General features: G+C 38.8%; 1 protein-coding gene across 3 annotated transcripts; it reads left to right on the forward strand.

Moving 5' to 3' along the window:
- The first annotated feature begins 232 nt into the window (after window positions 1-232).
- LOC133422683 (TOM1-like protein 2) lies at window positions 233-21,165 on the forward strand. Of its 3 annotated transcripts, XM_061712706.1 has the most exons (16): window positions 233-338; window positions 3,552-3,636; window positions 5,215-5,293; window positions 6,778-6,927; window positions 7,325-7,459; window positions 7,548-7,691; window positions 7,799-7,915; window positions 8,745-8,878; window positions 9,245-9,287; window positions 10,129-10,300; window positions 11,316-11,430; window positions 11,784-11,859; window positions 12,727-12,801; window positions 16,701-16,760; window positions 17,271-17,307; window positions 18,324-21,165. In XM_061712706.1, the coding sequence occupies exons 1-16, from the start codon at window positions 287-289 to the stop codon at window positions 18,467-18,469; spliced, it is 1,620 nt and encodes a 539-aa protein (XP_061568690.1). In that variant the 5' UTR covers window positions 233-286; the 3' UTR covers window positions 18,470-21,165. The 3 variants fall into 3 exon arrangements, with proteins under 3 accessions (XP_061568690.1, XP_061568691.1, XP_061568692.1); XM_061712707.1 differs by lacking the exon at window positions 12,727-12,801; XM_061712708.1 differs by lacking the exons at window positions 12,727-12,801; window positions 16,701-16,760.
- The last annotated feature ends 1,254 nt before the right edge of the window (window positions 21,166-22,419 follow it).

Here is a 22,419-nt window from a genome sequence, read left to right on the forward strand (position 1 = left end):
ATATTTAGCTTTGACATGCTCGAGTGCATTGCTGCCATTAATAACCTGTTTCGATCATTTATATTTATATATCAAGTAAATTAAACACAAATTGTTTGTCTAGACTATTTATGCATTTAAAACAATATTAAATGAACTGCTACTCGCTAAATATGACTGTCAGTGATTCCACCCAAACGCACCAGAGACGCTGCTTCCTCCAGCCAATCAGCTGCGTCGGTGGGCGGGGCTCGATGCTAAAGGGCCTCGGCTTCTGTCATTCCTTGGCGGATCGTTTGTTGTCAAAATGGAGTTCTTACTTGGAAATCCTTATAGCACTCCAGTGGGTCAGTGTATAGGTACGTCCACTTTTGAGATTGCCGATAAGGGTTTCGCTTTTGAGAATTCAAAGAATGAATGCACTAAAGGGAGCGGGGGAAGCGAGTTAGATAGATTTTTGAAAGCACACGTCATCTGCCTGGAATGAGCTCCCAGCTAACGTTAGCCAGACACCTAACTTAGTCCGTCAGAATCATAATAACAGTCTTTAGCTTCGCCACATGCTTATTTGAAGACGATACCATACTGTTTCAGTGGATGTGAAATCACTTTATATTGATTTGGCTGTCGGGAAACTTATTTTTCCCTGAGTTATGAACAGTAGTTGACCAGATTTCTGTGTCAGCTTTCGTCTTTGCCTGTAAACTTGCAGGTTGATTTAGATGTTTATTCATTTCGGTGACAAGAACAGAAGCATGCAACCTACCTACTTCTGTGTATCACCAGTTTTTTGGTGCGTCTTCAATTTAGCTTGAAGTTGCAAATGATGGGACTAGCTCTTCTCTGGGACTAGACGCCAGACAGAGATTTTGTATATTTGTTTTAGTTTGGCATTGTTAACGAGAGTCCCAGATGTGACAAATACGCTTCCTTTGTAATTCCCCCCTTGTATTTTAGTAATGAGGAAAATCCAGGCTGTTCATTCCACCTCTGTTCCTGTAGAGTCACCACCATCTTTGCAGTGAGCTGCAGTCACTTTAATTTCTTCCTTCATCATTTGTAATCGGTTGTGATTTTGAGCTCTGAATAAAACAGAATCCCCTCATTTTAGTTTTGAATTGCCTATGTCTGTAGAAATGCCATTTAGTAGCTGTTTTGCAGGTTAATGTTAAATCACACAATCCCCAGCCTGATTTGCCATTTATCTCTATCTCTAATCTCCAGTCATATCTTCCTTCAAATGATATTGAAATTGCTGCATGGGCAGCATTTCGCTATTATATCTTGCATTTTAGACATATATATCTTTAAGTTGTGCAGAAGAATGTGCTTGGATTTCACAGTTTTGCTGAGCTGTCTGAAGGCTCGGCCAGATCTTTGTGGTTGAGTCACTGCATTGAGTTGGCCTACAATCAGCTGTTTGTTGCAGTGATGACTGATCCCTACACCTCAGCAGAGGGCCGAGGATCTTCTCTCACCTGAACACAAGGAGAGGAGATGTGTGTCTGTTTTTATCCAGAAAACCCTTCTGCAAAAGTAGAAATTGCAGCTATTTTCTACAGTTAAGCGGCTAGATTTTGGTTGTAAGCTGGTGTCGTGGTTCTTCTATTATTTCAATGTGTAGAAGAGGGTGAAATAAGTAAATAAAATGAAAGCAAAATATGCTGACAAGCAGAATGTATTTGAGACTAGGAAAAAAAAGCTTGTTTAAAGTCTGCATCAATGTGTGATAAGCTAGAGACAGACTTTGTGGCTTTGTTGGGAAGTGCTTGGTACAGCTTGGCCCTGTTAAAGTCACGTGATTGACTAGCTTCACTTGTGTGTGTGTGTGTGTGTGTGTGTGTGTGTGTGTGTGTGTGTGTGTGTGTGTGTGTGTGTGTGTGTGTGTGTGTGTGTGTGTGTGTGTGTGTGTGTGTGTGTGTGTGTGTGTGTGTGTGTGTGTGTGTGTGTGTGTGTGTGTGTGTGTGTGTGTGTGTGTGTGTGTGTGTGTGTGTGTGTGAGATTGACACACCACCATTAATTAATGCACTTAATGTTTTTCCTTTTCTGACACTTGTGCTGTGCCCTCCTGTGACATGACAATCCACTTGAAGGGATTACATGGGATATGCCAAAGGAAGAAGCTGGTGACTAATTCTTGCAAACAGACGCCTTATATGCTTAATACCCAAACACCAGGCACAACAGTGGCTTTAAACGCTGTTTATAGGTTGGGCGTTAATTTTATAAATTATGTTTGTAATTTGGACTCAGAATTAAAAAAAAAAAAAAAAAAAAAAGAAGGATGACTTGTGTTTTTTGCCAGATTTGTTGACAAGTTGTTTAGGGAGTGGACATGAGCATGGAAGAAATCCAGTGTTGTGATTCCCAAAATGTTGGCCTTGGTACAGGTTTGACAGACTGCTTTAAACCTTCAGGGAGAGGAGGGCCTCCTGTCGCAGCATGAAAAGTGCCTAATGAGAATCTGTAAAATCTCAGTCATAAAAAGTCGGTTAGGTCACAGCTTGCTGTGGTCAAAATGCTTCATTCGCTGTTGTTGTGAGTCTCACCCAAGGAAGGCAGCGTCCATGCACATGATGGATGGACTTAGGGGACAGCAGGAAAAGGAAAGAATCCTGTGATGATCGTAATGTCAGTATAAACTGTGTCCTCCCAGTCTGGATCCTCTTATTTTTTTCCCCTGAAGCCAAAATGCTATTAAACGATAGATGCGAGTATAAAGGTGGAAGAGCAGCTCAGTGTGTTTGTTCCTGGCTGTTACAGCTGTTATGGCTCAATGCACTGCTGCATCACATCCACATCCAGTGACACTTTATCCTGACATGTTGATTTGTCACTTTCCAGCTGAATTACTTTTTTTTTTCTTTTTTTTTGTAGAGATTGGAGCAGGAACAGGTGGTGGGTGATATTTTGTAAAACATGACAGTTTCTTGGAAGACCGGGAGACAGCAATTTAAAAGAAAAGAGGAATGAAGAATTGTAGTACTTTCACCTGTCTCCTGATCCTAGACCTGAAACCTCCTCCCAATCCTTCTGACACAGATTAGTTGCGAGTTAAGCTATAAATAAAACTTGTTTGCAAAGCCCCTTAACATCTCATAATGTCATATAATGCCAGTTTACAGGGATTTATCATTGCAGTAATGAATATGAGTATTTGCATGTGGGTTTTATATGTTTTTTAAAAATAGTTTTTTCTTAACTTGCGTCAAAATCCAGTTAGTATCCTGGTAAAACATAAGAGCTTTTAAAATATTCTGCATAGGCTTCTTTCTCATGATGAGATCCTAGATGAAAAAGTATTTCCTTTCAATCTCTGATATTTTGAACCTTCAACCAAAATCAAACTCATGCATAGTGATTCTTTATCTTTTTAATATACAGAAAAAATTGATATTGCAGGTATTAGGAGCTAAATAGATGTAGCAATGTTCATGTTATGCCTTTTGAAACTTATCTTTGTTTAGGGGAAATAAAAAACAAACAAAAAAAGAAATGAGCAAAGTTCACTGAACAACGAAGCTCAGAAGAATAAATAATGTTGTGGTTGAACTCTGTGTGTTTTCCTGTAGAGCGAGCCACAGACGGAGGCCTGCAGAATGAAGACTGGACCCTCAACATGGAGATCTGTGATATCATAAACGAGACAGATGAGGGGTGAGAGAGAATTTTAATTGCTTTACATTTTCTTGATCATCATAATATAGGGTCAGAATGGTCATTTTGCTCAAAAACACTTCTCCTCTCAGAGAAGTTTGTATTAGGACTCATTGTGCTCTGGCTGAAAGAGTGACTCGCGCAAATAATACACTTGACTACTGTTATTTGCAAGCAGACGCCTCACAAAGCCTTTTGTTTTCCGTAGGTGCCACTGACTGACTGAATGAATGAAAATGAATTCAAATCTTACACCATACCTGTGCTAGTATAGCCAATAAAAATTGATTTATATCGCTTTGGAGCTCCTATTGTAAATTTGAGCTTAGAATTGTTCAACCAGAGATCTGTTTCTGAGCATTTTTATCATTGAATTCAATTTTTACTCAAGAATAATACTCACGGGCCGCTCGGTGGCGCAGTGGGTTAAGCAGCGGCTCATATACTGAGGCTACAGTCCTCCTGCAGCGGTCGCAGGTTCGAATCCCGGCCTGCGCACCTTTGCTGCGTGTCATCCCCATTCTCTCTCTCTCTACCCCTTTCCAGTCTGCATCTTCAATAAAGGGCCACTAGAGCCCAAAAAAATCTAAAAAAAAAAAAAAAAAAAAAAAAGAATAATACTCAATAACTCAAGTATAAATAACATACGCTTAAGTTTTTGATTGCCCATAACACTCTCAGCATTCCGGTGTAAAAATAAATAAATAAATAAAAAAAGAGAGAAATGGATAATAATTTCAGCAGGACTTCCACCGGAGAGACTTTAGTTAACATAAAAGAATGAGTCTAGTCAAGGTGATATAACCTCTATATGGATAAGAGTTTGTCGAGATGAATATGTGAAATCTGGACTCTCTTTTCCCCATCTTCCTTCTTCCTTAATTTCACATTCCTCTTGCATACACATACTCTTTGTCTTGATATGTGACATGGGGCTCTCTCTGCCAACATGTAGCAAACGCAGAAGAAGAGAGAACAGAGAAGTTCTTGTCTTCAAGATGTTAAATACGATAGACATCGAGTTAGAAATTCAACAGACTGACTCTACTTTACTCTATGATTTAGCACATGCTTCTGTGTTGCTTTTACATGTGTGAGGACAAATTGTACTGAAACAACCTGGAACCAAAAAAATAATAATCCAAAACGTTATTTCCTCTGAACACATTCATGTAAAATATGCTTTTTGGTGGCATTATATTTCAGATTTTATTTGTTCTTTATATCCATCCACCTGGATCTCTTTTATCAGCCTTACTAAACGACTGTACCGTAGCTCATGAAAGAACTCGTAAAAGCTTATTATGTCTCATCTTCAGTAAAAAGGGGAAAGTTGGGCAGAAATCCAGCCTGAGCCCTACATGCATGAGCAGCTTGATCTTCCCTTGGGAAGGGCTTTCTGTAGTCATTCAGACAGAAAAGAGGTGGTGTTATCGTACGTCTTTGTCGAATAGACTGGCATCTGTTTATGAGGTGAAAAAGGAAAAAAAAACAAAACAAAACAATAAGAAAAATCTATTTTCTAACAAAGTCTGTTGGGATGGTATTTGCTGTAACTTTTCTGCTGCTTCTCTCCAGGCCAAAAGATGCAATGCGAGCGTTGAAAAAGAGACTGAGTGGCAACAGGAACTACAGAGAGGTCATGCTGGCGCTAACGGTAAGAAGTTCAACATTTCATTTGGAAATGATCTTGCCAAGCATATCAGTAGGGTTTGGATAGTTAAAATATATTTTAGCATCACATGTCTCCAGTTTGTTTACTACAGCAGATTTCTTTTTTTTAGGCGGTTCATAGTTCCTCCTTCTGACACGGACCCACAAATAACCAAAATGAAGTGCACAAGAAGATGGTTTGGCCAATTTGAGCTTATTTTACGCTTGAGGGATGGCAAGATCAAAACTAAAAGCAAAATATTACTCAATAGATTAGACTTAACATTTTAAACCTATGATGAAACTCCCCATCAGCACAATGAAACGACCAAAGAAAAAAGGCTGGATCAAGGAGAAATGTCCAATCTACTGCGTGGGTGCTCTCTAGAAAGCTTTAACTCACTGAGAAATATAAAGAAAATCTATGTCTGTACATTCTGAAAAGAGCTCAATTCACAAAACGAGGTGTGTTGTAGTTAATTTGACTCAGAATCAGAAAAACTTTTATCGATGGGAGTTGAGTCGTCATAGCAGCAACAAGAATTGACAAGTAAAGTGAAAATAAAGAATGAAAATATAAAGTTAAAAATTAACAATAAATCAAAAATACACACTAGTATTTACATAAGGACATTATATAAAATTTAAAAATAAAAGGTCATGGTTGAGGTTGTAGTTGCATCAGTGCATAAGGTATGTAGTATTATTTTTATATATATACTGTATATAATATATATATATCATCATCTTATTATTATTATTAGGGCCAGAGCACTTACATGTCGCAACTTAAAGAAAAGTCTCTTTGCGCCATGGCCGAAACCGAACAGGAAGTCGTCCATTTTGACGCAATTTATGCCATTTCTTTGAGCACTTCTTCGCCCGAACCGTAACGTGCACCCAGATGTTATACATCAAAATGTGCGTCTCGATCCTGCGACGATGCGCATTACTTTTCACAGTCAAAAGCGTTACCGTGGCGACGATAGACTCCAAAAAGCGCGCCCCCCCTTCATCTGATTGGTCCATATTAGATAGTTTCTACTTTCTGCAATAACTTTTGAATGGTTTGACATAAAGACTCGTGGGTGGTGTCATCGGACTCGGTTTTGAGTCCTTGGACATAATTGGTGCAAATTAGCCCCGTCCCTTCTTCTGATTGGTCGATATGTGATAGTTCCTATTTTCTGCCATATTTTTTTAATGGTTTGACATAAAAAGGCATGGGTGGTGTCATCGGACTTAGTTTTGAGTCCTTGACCTTTATTGGTGAAAATTGCGCGCGCCAGGGCCCGTTCATCGCTGCTTGCAGCTTTTATTATTATTATTATTATTATTATTATTATTATTAATATTATTATTATTATTATTATTATTATTATTATTATCATCTCACATTATAACATAGTGGATGTGGTGTAAAATGGCCTAAATCCCTCAGACTTCTTTTCCTCATGTAACTCTGGGTAATCCTCTCGCTCTCTGCAGGTATTGGAGACGTGTGTGAAGAACTGCGGTCACAGATTTCATGTTCAGGTGGCAAACAGAGATTTCATCGATGGTGTTCTGGTCAAAATCATCTCCCCTAAAGCCAATCCTCCCACAATTGTGCAGGACAAGGTTCTGTCTCTCATACAGGTACGGGGGGGACTCTTTTCTTTTCTTTCTTTTGCCATGTTAGTGTCTTTTTGCATTTTTTTCTTTAGTGCTCGGGAAGGAGATGAAAAGGTTTGAACCACATACTACAGAACAATCTGGTCACCTCAGCCAACAGATGGTGTTGTGTATGTTGCTTTCAGCTGTATTTTAAATATTTATAGGGACAATTCTTATATTATATTAAGGTCGGTATAGTTAATTGTATATTGTGGGGAACGCAATTAAAATTGTCAGCTCCAAATTTGCTCACAATTCTTATTCAGTCCAGAAACAAAAAAAAAGCTGCTTTTATAATGTGTTTTTAATTTATTTAGATTTTCAGTGGTTCTTGAACGTATTAAATATTCTGTCTGTGGGTTTCTGTGGGTTGTGACAGTCCTGGGCGGATGCCTTCAGGAGCAGTCCTGATCTCACTGGGGTGGTCCACATTTACGAGGAGCTGAAGAGGAAGGGCATAGAGTTCCCGATGGCAGACCTGGATGCACTGTCTCCCATTCACACACCACAGAGAGTAAGCAGACTTGCAGAGACAGAAGAAACAAAATATGTACATGTACACAGGTGGTATCCTAGAGTTGGTTTATCATTTTTAATCACAGGGAACACCGGAGGTGGACCCCGCCATGATGAAGTACCTTGCTCCTACCTGCCCTGCTGCTGGAACACCGAAACCTGCCTCACCCTCTCCTGGTTCCACACAGGCCTCGGGCGTGCCCAGCCCCATCACAGCAACCCCTGAACAGGTGGAACCCCAGCACGTTTCAGTCATCGCATTGTATTTAATACATGAATTTAATGTCTGGTTGCAAGATGCTTTACCCTGCCAATAGCTGAATCTGTGTGCTTTCAGATTGCCCGCCTGCGAAGTGAGCTGGATGTAGTGAGAGGAAACATTAAAGTGATGTCAGAGATGCTAACGGAGATGGTCCCGAGTCAGGAGAATGTCTCCGACCTAGAACTGCTTCAGGTTAGACTGCTACACTTTAAGGTTCACCGTAACACCGTCATTATAACAGTTGCTTGAGTTGTGTGCCTCAACTTTGATTTTAATAGCTATCAGCATTATATTAAACCCATGTCAACATCATTCTGTTCAATTAATGTTGGTTTCAAGGATGAAGGAATGAGTTTCAAGTGTTTTTCAGAAGCATATCCCTCTGATTTATATAAAAAGGGTCAGAAAAAAAAGTTAAATAATTATACAAACAATCCATCCACATGCAGCTAAACCAAAAGACAGTGTGAACTGATTTATGCAAAACACCTGTCTTTTGTTTATCTGCTACGCCAAACAGATGCTCATCCATAAATCCACAGCCACAGTGAGGTGTCATAGCGCGCTGCCTCCACCAGGGGGAGTGGTGTATCACGTTTTGTCACTCGTTATCCATCCAGGGCTGTGAAAGTATTGGGACTGGCAATAAACCAGTGTTTCAAAAACCCATGCAGAGTTTAATCTCCTCAGGCCAAATCCACCCAGGTATTCGTGTCAGCCCCAAGAATCTGGCAATATGCTGAGGAACCAGTGCCAGTTGTAATTGTTGTGTGACTCTTTTCGATAACTCATTGCTTCGTTTCCCTTCTGCTACAGAATGAAGTTAAGAAAATATTTTTAATTATTCATAAGTCACTTCTCAGCAGCATAGCTATGAACATGTCTCACAAAATGGGTTCTTTACAGAGGTTTACTTGAGCAATTAGGAGACGCATATTTCCCAGGGTTTGTCTTTCAATATGTCCATACCGTTGATCCATTGAGCAGTTTGATCAACCTTGCGATGTGCTGATCCCTGCAGGAGTTACACAGAACATGCCGGGCTATGCAGCAGAGAGTGGTTGAACTCATTTCTCGTGTCGTTAACGAGGAAGTGACCGAGGAGCTTCTACACGTCAACGATGACCTCAACAATATTTTCCTTCGATATGAGAGGTGGGCTCAGTCAGTCAAACTTGAGTGATCTGAGAGGGGGCGTGCTCGTTTATGTCAGGGTGCCATATGGGGCTGACGAATAGTGTGTGTGTGAAAGAATGGCTCAAAGCAGAAGGTTTCCTCCAGGATTTTGTCTTGTCTGCTGTCAGAAGATCAAAGAATGCTTTCGTTCTCGAAGATATGCACTGCATGGATGACAAAGAATCAATTTTGAGTTAGTCCATAACATGAGGCACTGCATTTATACGTGTTTTGAAGCATTTAAGCAGCAACTTCCATCAGTTTTGTTACAATGAGAGATGTGTAAGGCTTTGAACCTCACAAAGCATCTATTAAAACATTCACGAGATTGTATGTTGCTTGCAGGTATGAGAGGTACAGGTTGGGCAGAGCTGCACAGAACAACGGGGTAAGTACCATCAAGTGTGGCTCTTCAAGTAAATGGCACAAACTGAACACTTTTAGCTTGTTTTCAAAACCTGTTTAACATGTTATATATCTGCAAGGTGTTTTGTTTGACATAAAAGGATCCTGTCAGGAATGTTTGACATAAATCAGTACATTTTCATACTTAAATCCAAAGTTTCTTGATCCATTTTAATTGTCTTTAAATGTAGACACAAACAAGCATGGCATTTATATGCAATACAAGTGTTTGGTACTGTAAGCGTTATAAAACTGGAGAATTATAGCACTCCCAGTCTTCTGTAGAAATGTGTGTGCTATTTCCTAACGTACTGGCTCATCTCTCACTGCCTCCCACAGAAGTGGCTGTGTTTGCATTTTGTTGATCTGTTTGTATGCTCTGTTTTTTGTTGTTGCTAGCTCGCAGAGGCAAGTATGATACCAGTAACATGTTTTAGCCCAATCTGTGTGCTGGGGATGAAATGAGTGAACATTAACACGTCTCCTACACTACCCGTCAAAGGTTTCGACACCCTTTCTCATTCATTTGAATGGGAAAGGGTATCCAAGTGTATATGGAGTTAGACTAATGTGATTTGTGATCATTAGTTCCTCTGTAGGAAACTAGATAGTGTGTGTTCTTTCCTCCCCTTCTGATGACACGAATAGCAGTCACAATGCTCGTCCAGCTCTGTCCTTTCCCTTTGCTTAGCTTCCAATCTATCTCAAATTGTGTAGTCTATCAGAATCGAGCATAAACACCCTTTACTCCTTAAACATCAGACACCCTCCATATTGCCACTGAATTATATTTATGATCTCTCTTTTCCTCTGACACATCTCAGATGTTAACTGAAGCCACAGAGGACAACCTAATAGACCTGGGTCCAGGCTCCCCAGCTGTGGTTACACCCAGGATCTCATCCAGCCCTCCGCCCAGCTCTGCTGCTGCAGCCGCAGCCTCCCCGGCCCACGAGGCCACCGCAACCGCACTTTCCACTAGACTGGCTACTCTCGGTAGGAACACAACTGTACTTCTAAGTTTTTCAGTGTGGTGAAAAGATTTACAGAGAGAAAGTACAACAGGTGCTTCAATTTCAGGTCAGTTACTCATGGAAGCTGAATTTATGTTTTATTAATTAAAAAAAAGAAGAAAACCCTTTTACTTTTTTTTTGTGAGTTATACATGGAATAATTGTCAGGTATATTTAAAATGTGTATATAATTTGGATTTATAGCATTCTTAAATGTGCTGAAATGTAATTGCTCTGATATTTTCCCGAAGGCTTTTCCCCATACACTGCATGATTTCTACACTTGTAAAAGGTTATTACATCTCACTCTATACGACTTGCATCTGATTAATCTTGGCTATGACATCACGAATGGTCTGTGTAGACTTTACGATGCTGAGACCCCTAGACCGCTAGATTACGATGGCCGTAGAAGAGCATAATCAGCATGTGCTGATGGTTGATGATGATCAATAAGTAAAACAAGAAAATTAACTGCTTTTTATTAGTAGCTTTTATGTGCACTGAGAAAAAAAACGTAGTCCCCATCATGGCTGCATTTTAATCATGCAGTGTAGACCGGGCATTAGGCTGCTGAACTTGCTTGTTCATGTTTCCAAAGTCTGCCTCGTGTACGTTACAGTTGTTCTCATGGATGCTGTAGCATTTTCCCTCCTCGGTCTCTTAAGAGCTGCTCTGGAGGAGCAGCAGAATTTGTAAAGAAAGAGAGAGAGAGAGAGAGAGGGGAAAAAAAGCATTACATTATGTGAGCACAGCAGCATAATTAATTTGCCAGAAACAATTTTTGTACTACATCCAGCTTCCCTGCTAGTCTTCTTTGGGAAGTCTCTCCCCACATTAACCTGCTATGGAAAAGGATTATGTTTATTGCTGCGCTAGTCTGGTTATATGAAAAAACTGAATCCTCACTGTTTTTGTTGATCATATCTTTGAATCTTTCACCACAACTTACTTCCTCCTTTCCCTTTTCTCTGTTTTCTGCTCCCTCCTCGGCTCAGATGTAGGATCGGAGAGCGCCAGCGGCACCCTGTCATCTCTGCCGGGTCACAACAAAGATGACTTTGACATGTTTGCTCAGACGAGGAGCAGCTCTCTGGCTGAACAACGCAAAAAGTACGTCTCGATCCCATTATCCTCCTGCACCAGCTCAGATCCTCCCGTTATTACTCAGGCTGTTATTTAATTTAACTCTAACCAGTATTCACAACCACTTTTAAAATCTTGATTTAAATCCAGCCTTTGGCACTTTGACTCAGTTTGTTTCATGATGTCAACATTTCTTTTGTTTTTAATGGTAGCCTTATAGTTTCATTTATTGTACGTTTATTGTAGTCATTAAGTCTATTCAAGAGTATTTCACAATTGCCTACTGCCATTTTTCTTGATCTCTCTTTCGTTTTTTATGTTTTATAAACTACTTGATTTTCTTTGAATCTTGACTGTGGCGTTTCTGGTTTTGTGTGCAGTGTTAAATATGAAGACCCCCAAGCTCTGGGGGGCCTGGCCTCTGCTTTGGATGTGAGACAACAGAATACAGCCGGGGTGAGTACATTAACGCGTGCTTCTACCGTGTCTGGAGTATGGCATGTATAATTTTGTACAAGTCTGCCAAACGCACTTGGTCACTACCTGCATGTGATGGTATACCTATACTGTATGTTCTGCAGCGGAATTTGCCACATATGCAGTGATACTTGTTTATAAAATACTAGTGGGATTGTGTGTTATCTTTTCATCTTGAAAAAGCTAAAAACCTCCTGATTGTATGTTTGATATGAATACAAGTGATTCGTCTGGAAAAAGAAGTGTAAAGTAAGCATGACAAATGGAATTGCAGATTCGGCAGTTTATCTTAATTTCCAGACATCAGTCAGGGTAGTTCTTTAAAGTCATGTGGAGGTGGATTGAGGTTAAAGAGCAGATATCGTATTCACAATCAGTTCTCACAGAAGCTCAAACTCCATAGTCACAGACTGGTGTTATGGTTTTTTTTCCCTCATTCAGTCATTCTGTCTGACCACATATTGCAACATTATTTCTTTATCACAAAGTACACAAATGATTTCACAATATGGACAGGCTCAAACACACACACTGAGGATTTAACTATACCATTTTTAAGTCTTTTAGTTAAGACGTCGCCTTTTTTCTTTTGTGTTTTTAGTTTTAAAGAGTTCGACATCTTCTGCTGTTCCCTCTTTTTTTTCCCCCCTACATCTTCATCCTTATTGAATGATTTACATTTTTGGCTATTTTATTTTTAATGTTTTCTTCTTTCTGTCCTCTTTGAATTGACAATGGTCTCTTGCACGTTTGACTTCTGCTCTGTCTTCTTTCTCTGCACTGTGTGCTATGCTGTGGTGGGGCCTTTCTTCTCTTGTGTAAGGTGTTATTTTGTTGTTGATTCAGCTGAGGGTAAAGGGGGATGATAATCCAGCAGATCAGGAGCTGCCCATAGACAGCTGGCTTATTACCCAAGGAATGGTGAGGACTCTATCCATAGTGTGTCCTCCTACCCCCCCCCTAATGCCCACCGTCATCTCCTCTGGCAAGCTCCATCTTCCTCATGAGCTGCTCTTCATTTGTTGCCTCATCTCACCGCTCTGTCCTTGAATCCTCAAATAGTCCCAGCGACTAACAGCAACGCTTCTTTTCCCCTGTGAGCATTCACCTCCACGTGTGACACAGACGTACTTTAGTCTTGGACAATATGATGATCTCATCGATATTTAATTTTAAAGTACTTTCGCTAAGGTTTCTTGGATATTTTTTTTAAGCCTGAGTGTTTCTCTTAGTGTTTAAATGTGAATGTCATATAAGGGTTTATTCATATTGTCCACCTCTATCGTACTATTTCTGAAGGAGCACTAAAGACTACTCATTACTGAAATCACCTTTAATACCACCCTTTTATGGTTGGAACAAGGAACTAATATGTGTCCTCTTAACTAAAGTGGAGAGACTCATGCTACGCAGCAAAATAAATTAAACTCTGGAGAAAACTATGAAATTACTAATATGGTGACATGAAAGTGCAAGTTTGTTTCCAAAAATGTCAGGAGGGAAATTTGCAGTTCATAAATCTTACATTTAGTTGGAAAAAAGCACAAAGACAGCATATCAAATGTTAAAACTGAGAATTTTTTTCAGTGTAATATCGTAAATAATATACAGATTTAATCATTAAATATGAATTAAATATTAAGAAAATCTATGAACACGAGATGAGTCCGACAGCTATCGCGGAGCGGTCCTGGTGAATAAAGCTGATGTCTACTAACACAGTTCATCATTGCATCCAACAAATACAAGTTAATCTTGTACTATGCAAACATGCATGTAGAAATATGATCCAGACCCACTTTGGCCAACTCTGGATCCATTCTCATTTTAAGATTTACTGAGACAAAATGGAAAACTGCCTTATCTGAGGGATCAAAATTTGCAATCCTATTTGGAAATATCAAACACTGTGTCCTCAAAGGATAAAGAGGAGAGCACAAAGTTCAAAGCCTATGATATTTGATGTGTTTTAGAGGTCCATTAGTGCGTATGGCATGGGTAACTTTCACAACAATGAAGGCAAGATTAAAGCCGTATCGCATTTGGGAGAAAGTCATACGGGAAAAAAAAGAGTGCACTATTTTTCATTTCAAAGCTTTTATGTGTCCGCTCATAATTCAGAAATTATCTGGTTCTGACCAGGTCTTAAAGTGATAAAAACACAACCTTAGCTGGGAAGCGACACATGAAATATTACATGTCATTGTTTTATTTAACAAATGCTTAAGCCAAAATGCGGAAGCAGTGTGAAGCAATAACATTGTATTTTCATTGCTTCCATAGGGATTGAGAGGGTGAGTAGCACTCATGTGCTGCTGACAAACACTCTTGGATTTTTAATGCTCTCATACATTAAATCCGTTGAATTGAGAGAGTGCATTTTCTTGCCCCCCCCCCGATGACTGTATTTGATACAATTCAGATGTCTTTTCTTTATTGGAGGCTTTGTTTATTTCAACAAGACAATGCCACACTACATTCTGCACTTGTTGCAGAATGTAGTGTGGCAGTCTCTGTGGTAAAATATGCATACTGACAATTATTGGACCATTATGAAATTAAGTATTTTACACAAAAAAGACTTTGATATGTTGCCTTTGTTGTATTGACAATGTCTTTGGGAACAGGGTTTTAGAAAAACAATAGTTAATGATGATCTCTTGCTGCGTTGTGATGAGTTGTTAGTTGTCCCTTACTAGTCTGTATCTTTTCTAATGCACTGGTAATTATTGATAACTTCACATTCTAACTAGAGATGAACCAGAGCTAATCTAATAAATCAAAACACTAGATGTGATGTCTGCAACTATGTAGGTGGACATTGTTGTGAATATTTCAGTGTAACTGACACCGTCTTTACTCTGAACGTTATGACAAATTCTGAGTCATGGTGGGGACAGATGTCTTATTTCGCACTTTTTTCTGATCACACTACTGCTGACTTTTTTTTCTTGTCTCTCTTTTTCTCTCGTGAATGGATTTCACCGCCCCACTTCAATGGCCTAGCCTGTGACGGGCTCGTTCACTGTATAAATGGTTTTCTTAATCAAATCCCTCCATGTTTATGTGGTTTAAAAGGATGCACCAGGAAAAGACTTATGGCGTAGATGTGCTAAAACCGGGCCAATTAGCAACATTAGTCGTCCCGTTCAGGGTCATTCAGGGTTATTTATTTATTTATTTATTGATTGCTTGCTAGCAGGTTCAGGCGTCACTAGCTCGTAGTCAGGTAACGATAATAAGCAAAGCTTTTTTAGCCAGCTGTCACTCTGGTCTACTGTCCACCCCTGGCCTATCTGTAAACAACTATTATACCAAACAATGAAGGGATGTTACTGGTGAGCTGTTCAGCGTGTACATGCTGCCTGTTGACAGCTGGGAAAGGCTCCAGCAGAACCCCCCCCAATGATGCTGAATTGGACCACCAACTCTTATCGCACATGTAAATATCAGCGATTTTTATTTATTTATTTTTAAAATTTTTTTTATTTATTATAGCTTTTTTCACTTTAAAGCAGGTAAAGATAATGATTGGATGAAGGGATGTAAATATAAATGAGCCTGTTCGTTACTGCGCCTTGTTCTCCTGCAGTTGGGGACGTTGCATACTAAAATAATAAACGATTTAAAGAAAATACTTTGCCACAGGTTTTCATGGAGTCCTTCTAGATGCATTCTAGGTCATCTTAGATTTCCTGCAGTCAAATTTGTGACCTAGTAAATATGTTTTGATGTTCAATCACTTCAAAGTAAGGATATGTTTTTAACACCAATCAATAACATTTACATGAATAGAGAATCACTTTCTTCACAGACACTCTAAGTTGCATGACTTCTGCGTATTCTTTGAGCAGTCAATTGAATGCGTCATCCATCAGGCTGTGTAACTCATTTAAATGATAGCCTCCTTAAATTTTGACCTCTGAAAGGAAACGTCTATAAATGCACGTGCAGCATGGTGCAAAGGTCGCCGTATCCTCGCCTTTCAGCCATTAACTTACCACTGAGCTTCGACAGCTAATTGTAAAAGTAAAACACAATAGCACTTTAGTGTCACAACAGGGTTTGTCTCGGGCTCAAAGCGACAGTAAGCCAGCGCCTCTCTTTTGTTGTCTATAATTAACTCTCATTTCTGGTTGAGATGTAATTGGGACTCTGACTTCATCAAATGGGGAAAAAAAGGGTCACTTATGAACCTTATACTTGCTGAAAGCATGTACTTTTCTACTCTTTTATTAAGCTTTTCTCCTGCTTATTCACTGTAATTGTTTGGTCGTCATACATAGATAAATATACACCATCCAGTCTGACACTCGCAGCTTCCTCCATCAGTCACTGCCCCCCATGCAGCCGTGTTCATGCACCATGTGTTGCCTTCGGTGCCTCTCGAAAGTCCCTGTGTTCTCAGTTTTCCCCATTAAATTACCTAATCAAGTTCAAGCAATTTGCTAATTAACTAATGATGTGGAATAATTATTGCGACTGTGACATTATTTGGCAGCTATTAAGCCGTGTCAGCACTACAGAACTAATGAGAGCGGTACAAGAACTGGGTTCTCCTGCTCTCCCACAGAGCAGCGCTGAGTAGAACGTTGCATATTTTGACACAAAAACGGCACAGAGCTGAGACAGGTTCAGTGTGTCTTTGAGTAAATTATTTTTTATTTTTTTAAATCATCTTTGTCTCTGAGCTTTTGGTGATTCCTCTTCTTGTTATCTTTGTTTGTTGCATCTGTGTTTTTGTTTGTTGGGGCTGGTTGTGTTTTTGTTGTGCGGCTTTGGTCCTACCCGTTGGTTTTGTCCATGGCTTTGCTCCATAGATCCCCGTATCGCAGTCCTCTGTCATGGATGACATAGAGGAGTGGCTCTGTGCTGATGTGGTGAGACCTCTTTATACCTTGATTTTTATCTTTTTATTCTCTCTCTTTTTCTCTGCTCTCCATTTTGTTCTTTTCTCCTTGAAGGCACATCCCATCCATCCCTTTCATACACACACACACACCTGACTTTAATTTCCTTTCACTTCACATTTCTTCCTTCATCATAATCTTTGATCTTTTCTAATTTCCACCAATGACTGACACACCAGTTTACCAGACTTGTATACAATACTAACACAGTGCTAACGATGACTGAGTGAAAACAACTGCAGTTGTCTCTGCATGGGAGGGATACACAAGGGCTCAAGAAGGTTGTTTCTTATCAAAAGCGTGGAAGGATGCATGACTGTTTGACCAATTGTGAGCCAATTTGTGTGGATTTGGCTCGGTTAGTGTAAACTTTGCAGGCAGTTGAGTTACGTGACCAGCTGGTGTACACTCAGTGTTTTGAATGCTTGGTTTATGTCTGCATAAAAGGATAATTTCTGCTTTAATTTGTTTTCCGAACAGAAAGGGGATGCCACTGAGGAAGGGGTGACCAGTGAAGGTAATCAGACAAAAAAAGGGAAACGTGTTGGTCCTTATAGGGCTGGGATAACAATATCATCTTTATTTCTACAGAATATCAATATACAGTGTATTGCTTGAAATAATCTGAATATAGTATCAATATTTTAATAGCAAATACAGTCCTAAGTTTCAACCAGTGTTGGCAGTCAACAGTGTAACATTTAATTACAGCCTAATTCTTGATAAAGACCTTCTTATTTATTTATATATTTTTTTGGTTTCTGTGATCACAACCCACAATTAGACCAAAACAGATGTGGGAATGATTAGTGTTAATGCAGCACACAAGCCTTTCTTTTATGTTAAAATGCCAGTTTCACTTTCATTTGAAGAATATTTAATTACTTTTTGGAAGCGTTGTCTAATCTCTCGCGGTCTCCTGTCCCTAATAAACAGTGGGTTTTGTAGAAGAGGTGACAAAGAGACTGAAGAAAAAACAAGAGAGGGATCGAGCATGAGACAAACAACAATCTTACATTTCGTAAAAGCAGCTTAACCTATGAGGACCTACTGAGCTAAAAAATGGTCGAAGTTCCTGTGTGCTGCTTTAAAAGCTACAAATTAACCAGCAGGCACTGATTTAACAAATGCAATATTCACTTTCAGGTGAATCTGTGTATTGATTTATGGTGGTATTTGCATGTGAAGTGACTCTGAGAACGTTAGATGACATGTGCAGTTCACAGGCAGGTGAGGGAGGAAGAGTGAGTGCTTGGTTCCAGCAGTCCCTGACATTTAAAGCTGGTTACATTTTTGAAAAGATATGCGAATAACAATACATTGTAAGTGTGTCTGAATATCTCTATTTTGTTGAGAAATACAAAGAATATTTTAAAAGAATACAGATTTAATTAAAGTACCTATATGCCACCTACATCTATGTTCCAATATATTGAATATAAATGGAGGTTTTTAAAATTTGATTGCACTTGTGTGAAATCTAAGACTGACCTCAGCTCTCAAGTCTCAGACAAATAAATGTGTTTCTTTCAGACTTTGATAAATTCCTCGAGGAGCGAGCCAAGGCAGCAGACTCCCTGCCATCACCCCCCGCAGAAAACCACAATGTCCCGGCGCGCGCAACCACTGGATCCCAAAAGAAAGCTGAGCGGACGGAGGATGCCCTCTTTGCCTTGTAGACTGTTCTCACAGAATCGTTATCATCATCACGACGTCTAAAGGTCTTAGCCCTGAAAGATTTCCCTCCAACACAGCTCTTCTGGTCTCATTTCATCGCCAACTGGAAGTTGTCGCCGGTGATCGCCATCTCTTTGTTGCTGTCTTGCCAATGTAGCTCCAACCCATATACAGATGTGGACAAATTGGTCGTCACCTTTCCATTAAAGAAGTGAAAAACCCACACTGGTTACTGAAATAACTTAAAACGGACAAAAATAATATTGGTAATTTAACGAAAATGGACAAATGAAAAACAGACATTGCTTTTGAATTGTGGTTTAACAGGATCAGATTTGTACAACAAAGTATGAATTCTCTGCGATTCAGTCTTATTTTTATAGCATCTACTACAATAAAGGTTGTCTCTGGTCACTTTCCAGACACCCAGAGCATGACCCCCGAGCAACTAATAATAATAATTAATTATTACCACTTAGTTTGAGGGTACTAATTAGTCACGGACAATTTAATTACTTGTTCTTATTCTGTTCTTTATTGTTATTATTATTGATGCCTATTTTTGTCCGTTTCAAGTAATTTCACTTGCCAAAATTTTTTTTTTTTTTCTTTCTTTGATTGAAAGGTACCAGCTAATAAGTCCATATGTGTAGGTCCAAGACCCATAGAAGTCCAAGATGTTTACTACGCACGCTACTCAGTTGCGTTTTACTCAAAGTGGATGTATTATTATGTGTGTGCGGGATGTACTACTTGGAGCCCTGCAGCTCACTTGTAACACTGCATCAGATCATGAAGACAGCCTTGTTCCATGAATGTGGTTTCACTGTGAGGCAACTCTGTAATATCACTGCACGTCCATGTATTCAATTACTATAGAAATATAGTTAGAATTATACCATTATTTTTAATACATTCAGCTAATGGCTTATTTATGCATCTATTTTTCTAATGGTTTGACCTGTACTATGAACTAGAGATGTAGCTATGGTTGATCCATATGTTGTTTTTTTTTAATTTCCACAAATACTCCACTTAAGAGCTCTCTTCACGCTTTCAATAATGAGTTGTTAAACTAGGAAATGGCATATAATCTTGAATATATCCAATCAGTGTTATCACTCTTCTAGAAAGCAACAACTAACTGAGAAGAATATGCTCTTTAAAAACTCTGCAAACATTTTAGACATTCCAAAGAAGATTAAGGCTTTAATGACCAATCAGTATTTATTTAACTTAACAAAGGATAAGCACATATAAGCGCTATAACTGTTACTGCATAGTGTACATTTTCCTTTCCTGCAAACATTGTCCTTTAGAATAAGGGAAGAAATGAAAATAACTTTTTTTTTTCTTAAGATGGGAAATTATCTTATGAATGACTTAATTTTGCACATAACTTTTCTAATTGTGTAACTAGAGCACTTTTTACATGGAGGTGGATAGAGGAACTGTCAAACATATGAGTGTAAAAACTTTCCAGCGTATTACAGAATACAAAGTATAAGACCAAAAATTAGATTTTTATCATAAGTTGTACTGGCATCTAAATCAATTATAAAAGGACACGGCGTACAGTTTGAAGGATTTCTTCATATTGGTAGAGCCTGACAAACTTAATGTTATGTTAGATGTGTATACCTCAAAACACACTGTACCTGGATAAGAACTTCACAACGATATCTAAAATGTTGAGACATTTATTTATTGTTTCACCCCAGTTTTTATTTCAATAATTCACATACCTTTCAACACTTCAAGTTTTCTTTTTGAGTGTAGTCCAGGACATACTTTCTTTCATGTACTTTCTTTCTCGTGTGATTCATCTGCTCTTGTCGGAGCTGCTGCCAAGCATTTGTTTGTTTGACTCGTGTTAATAAGGTCACACTGACTGCAGTTTGTGTTCAGTTATGGAATAATCAAACTCCGGGACAAAGCGGAAAGTTCATTTTTGGGATAACTCCACACTCCTGTCCATTTAAAAATAAATGTTGAGTTATTTGTTGCATTTCATTTTAGTCTGTTCGCAAGATGTAAAAGCTTAGTCATGCATTAAACTTGTTGAAATAACTTGTTGGCACGGACCTCCGATTAGAGGGAAAAATTCACAATTGTTATTCTTGTTAACATTGATGCAAATGTGACATTAAAAAGTTGACAATGTAACCATGATTGTAATAAATGTTAAAGTGTAATTCAGTTTTTTTTTTTTTAAGTCAAGCTTTACTTTTCTTTAATGCTGTATGGTTGCATATGGTTATGTATGTAGGTTTAATATGGTTGCCAGGTAACTGAAATATCGTCTTATTTGTAACCCTTAACATGCTGACAATGGCAGTTGCTAAAAATGTAACCAGGTATTTAAAATGGAACAGTTTTCTGTGTTTATCTGTAACAAATCTTTGGATCTGTTGCAAGGTGTTTTTGCTACTTGCTTTTACAGAGATTTCACAATGTATTCATCTAAGTTTTGGCCATTTGAACCTGATTATTGAATGTGTTTAATATTGATGAGACAGCATGTGTAGTAAAAGTTTGGACATGTGGCAGAGGCTTGTGTACCATTCGGCATTTCCCGCCCACGTCATTTTGACTGTACCGTCTGCTGCCATTGCTTATGGTCAGATTTGTATTTGACCTTATGCACGTGTTTAAACACCTAATAAAATACTAGCAATGTGTGATCTCTACCTCACAACTTTGTCTTTATTTTATAGTTTGCTGTGGTGTAACAATCCCCTGCTTCTTTATGCACGTGCTGATGCAACCTAGGCTCAATCTTACACTGGGTCATTCTTTGTCACACGTGCCTTTCACCCCCTCCTCATGGTATAGTTGTTAATGAATACTTCCTCAATTTTTAAAACTGTAAACAAGCCATGCTTATGTACATTGTTTTGTATGTCAACTTTTTTTTAATTATTTCTCTATCTTCTCCAGATGCACATGCATGAATGTAACATATTCCTAATACCAGCTCACCCCACTACCAACAATTAAAGAGGTTTTAAATATCACTCCAACCCACTACTCACAATAACATTTCACTGCTACACTAGGTCACTGACCTATATCCCCAAAGCCTTTGTGACTGTCCTCTTTTGTGTTCACTTGCCAGTTCTTTTCCATTCCAATTTTGTTTTAGCAAAGTATATGTTTAATTAGAACAAATAATAATTTGCTTTACCTGTTGTTTAGATATTTTATAATCATTTTGTTGCAAAATGCTGCATATTCCCAAGTTAAATGAAATGTTAAACACTGTGGAACTTAATTAAGAGCATCATTTTTTATTTTTTATAATTTGATAGCTTTTAGTCTATTTTCTATTTCATTTGCCAACAGAAGTTTCTCCATTTGCAGCCTCCACTACTATTACAGGACAGAAACACATGATGTAATGACTAGACCCACAGCTGTGACGTCAGATCACCCCACTCGGTTTCTCGGCTTCCCATTGGACGAATTTACTGGTTCTACAGAAGGATCCTCTGGCTCGAGTCAAACAAACTTGATTGTCTGTTGCTCACGCCAACGCGGCTCTGATTGGCTGTCGTCGGCCAGCGCACAATAAACACACCCATGCCGTTTCTTTCAAAATACACATTTAAGTCAAATATAGCGTTGGTATTATTAGAGCAGTGTGTTTTTGAAGAAAAAAAAAAAAACACTCTAATACACTGGTATTAATATTAAAGATGTTAAATGAGGTTCATAGGAACCCGTTTAATGTTCTCCACATAACTATATAACCACTCCGGATCCATTGTTAAAGTTTGCCTATTACATTAATAACTATATCTCATAGTGTATTGTCGAATACATTTATGAACGCAAAACGATTTTGCCTCATTACTCAGAAAGCAAAACAATCCTGATGCCGCGTTCCATTTGTCCTCGGAAGTGGGGATTTCCCAGTTCCCAGTCGGAATTTTCAACTGGAACGCCCTTC

This window comes from Cololabis saira, chromosome 21 (assembly GCF_033807715.1).
Source record: "Cololabis saira isolate AMF1-May2022 chromosome 21, fColSai1.1, whole genome shotgun sequence".
NCBI lineage: Eukaryota > Metazoa > Chordata > Actinopteri > Beloniformes > Belonidae > Cololabis > Cololabis saira.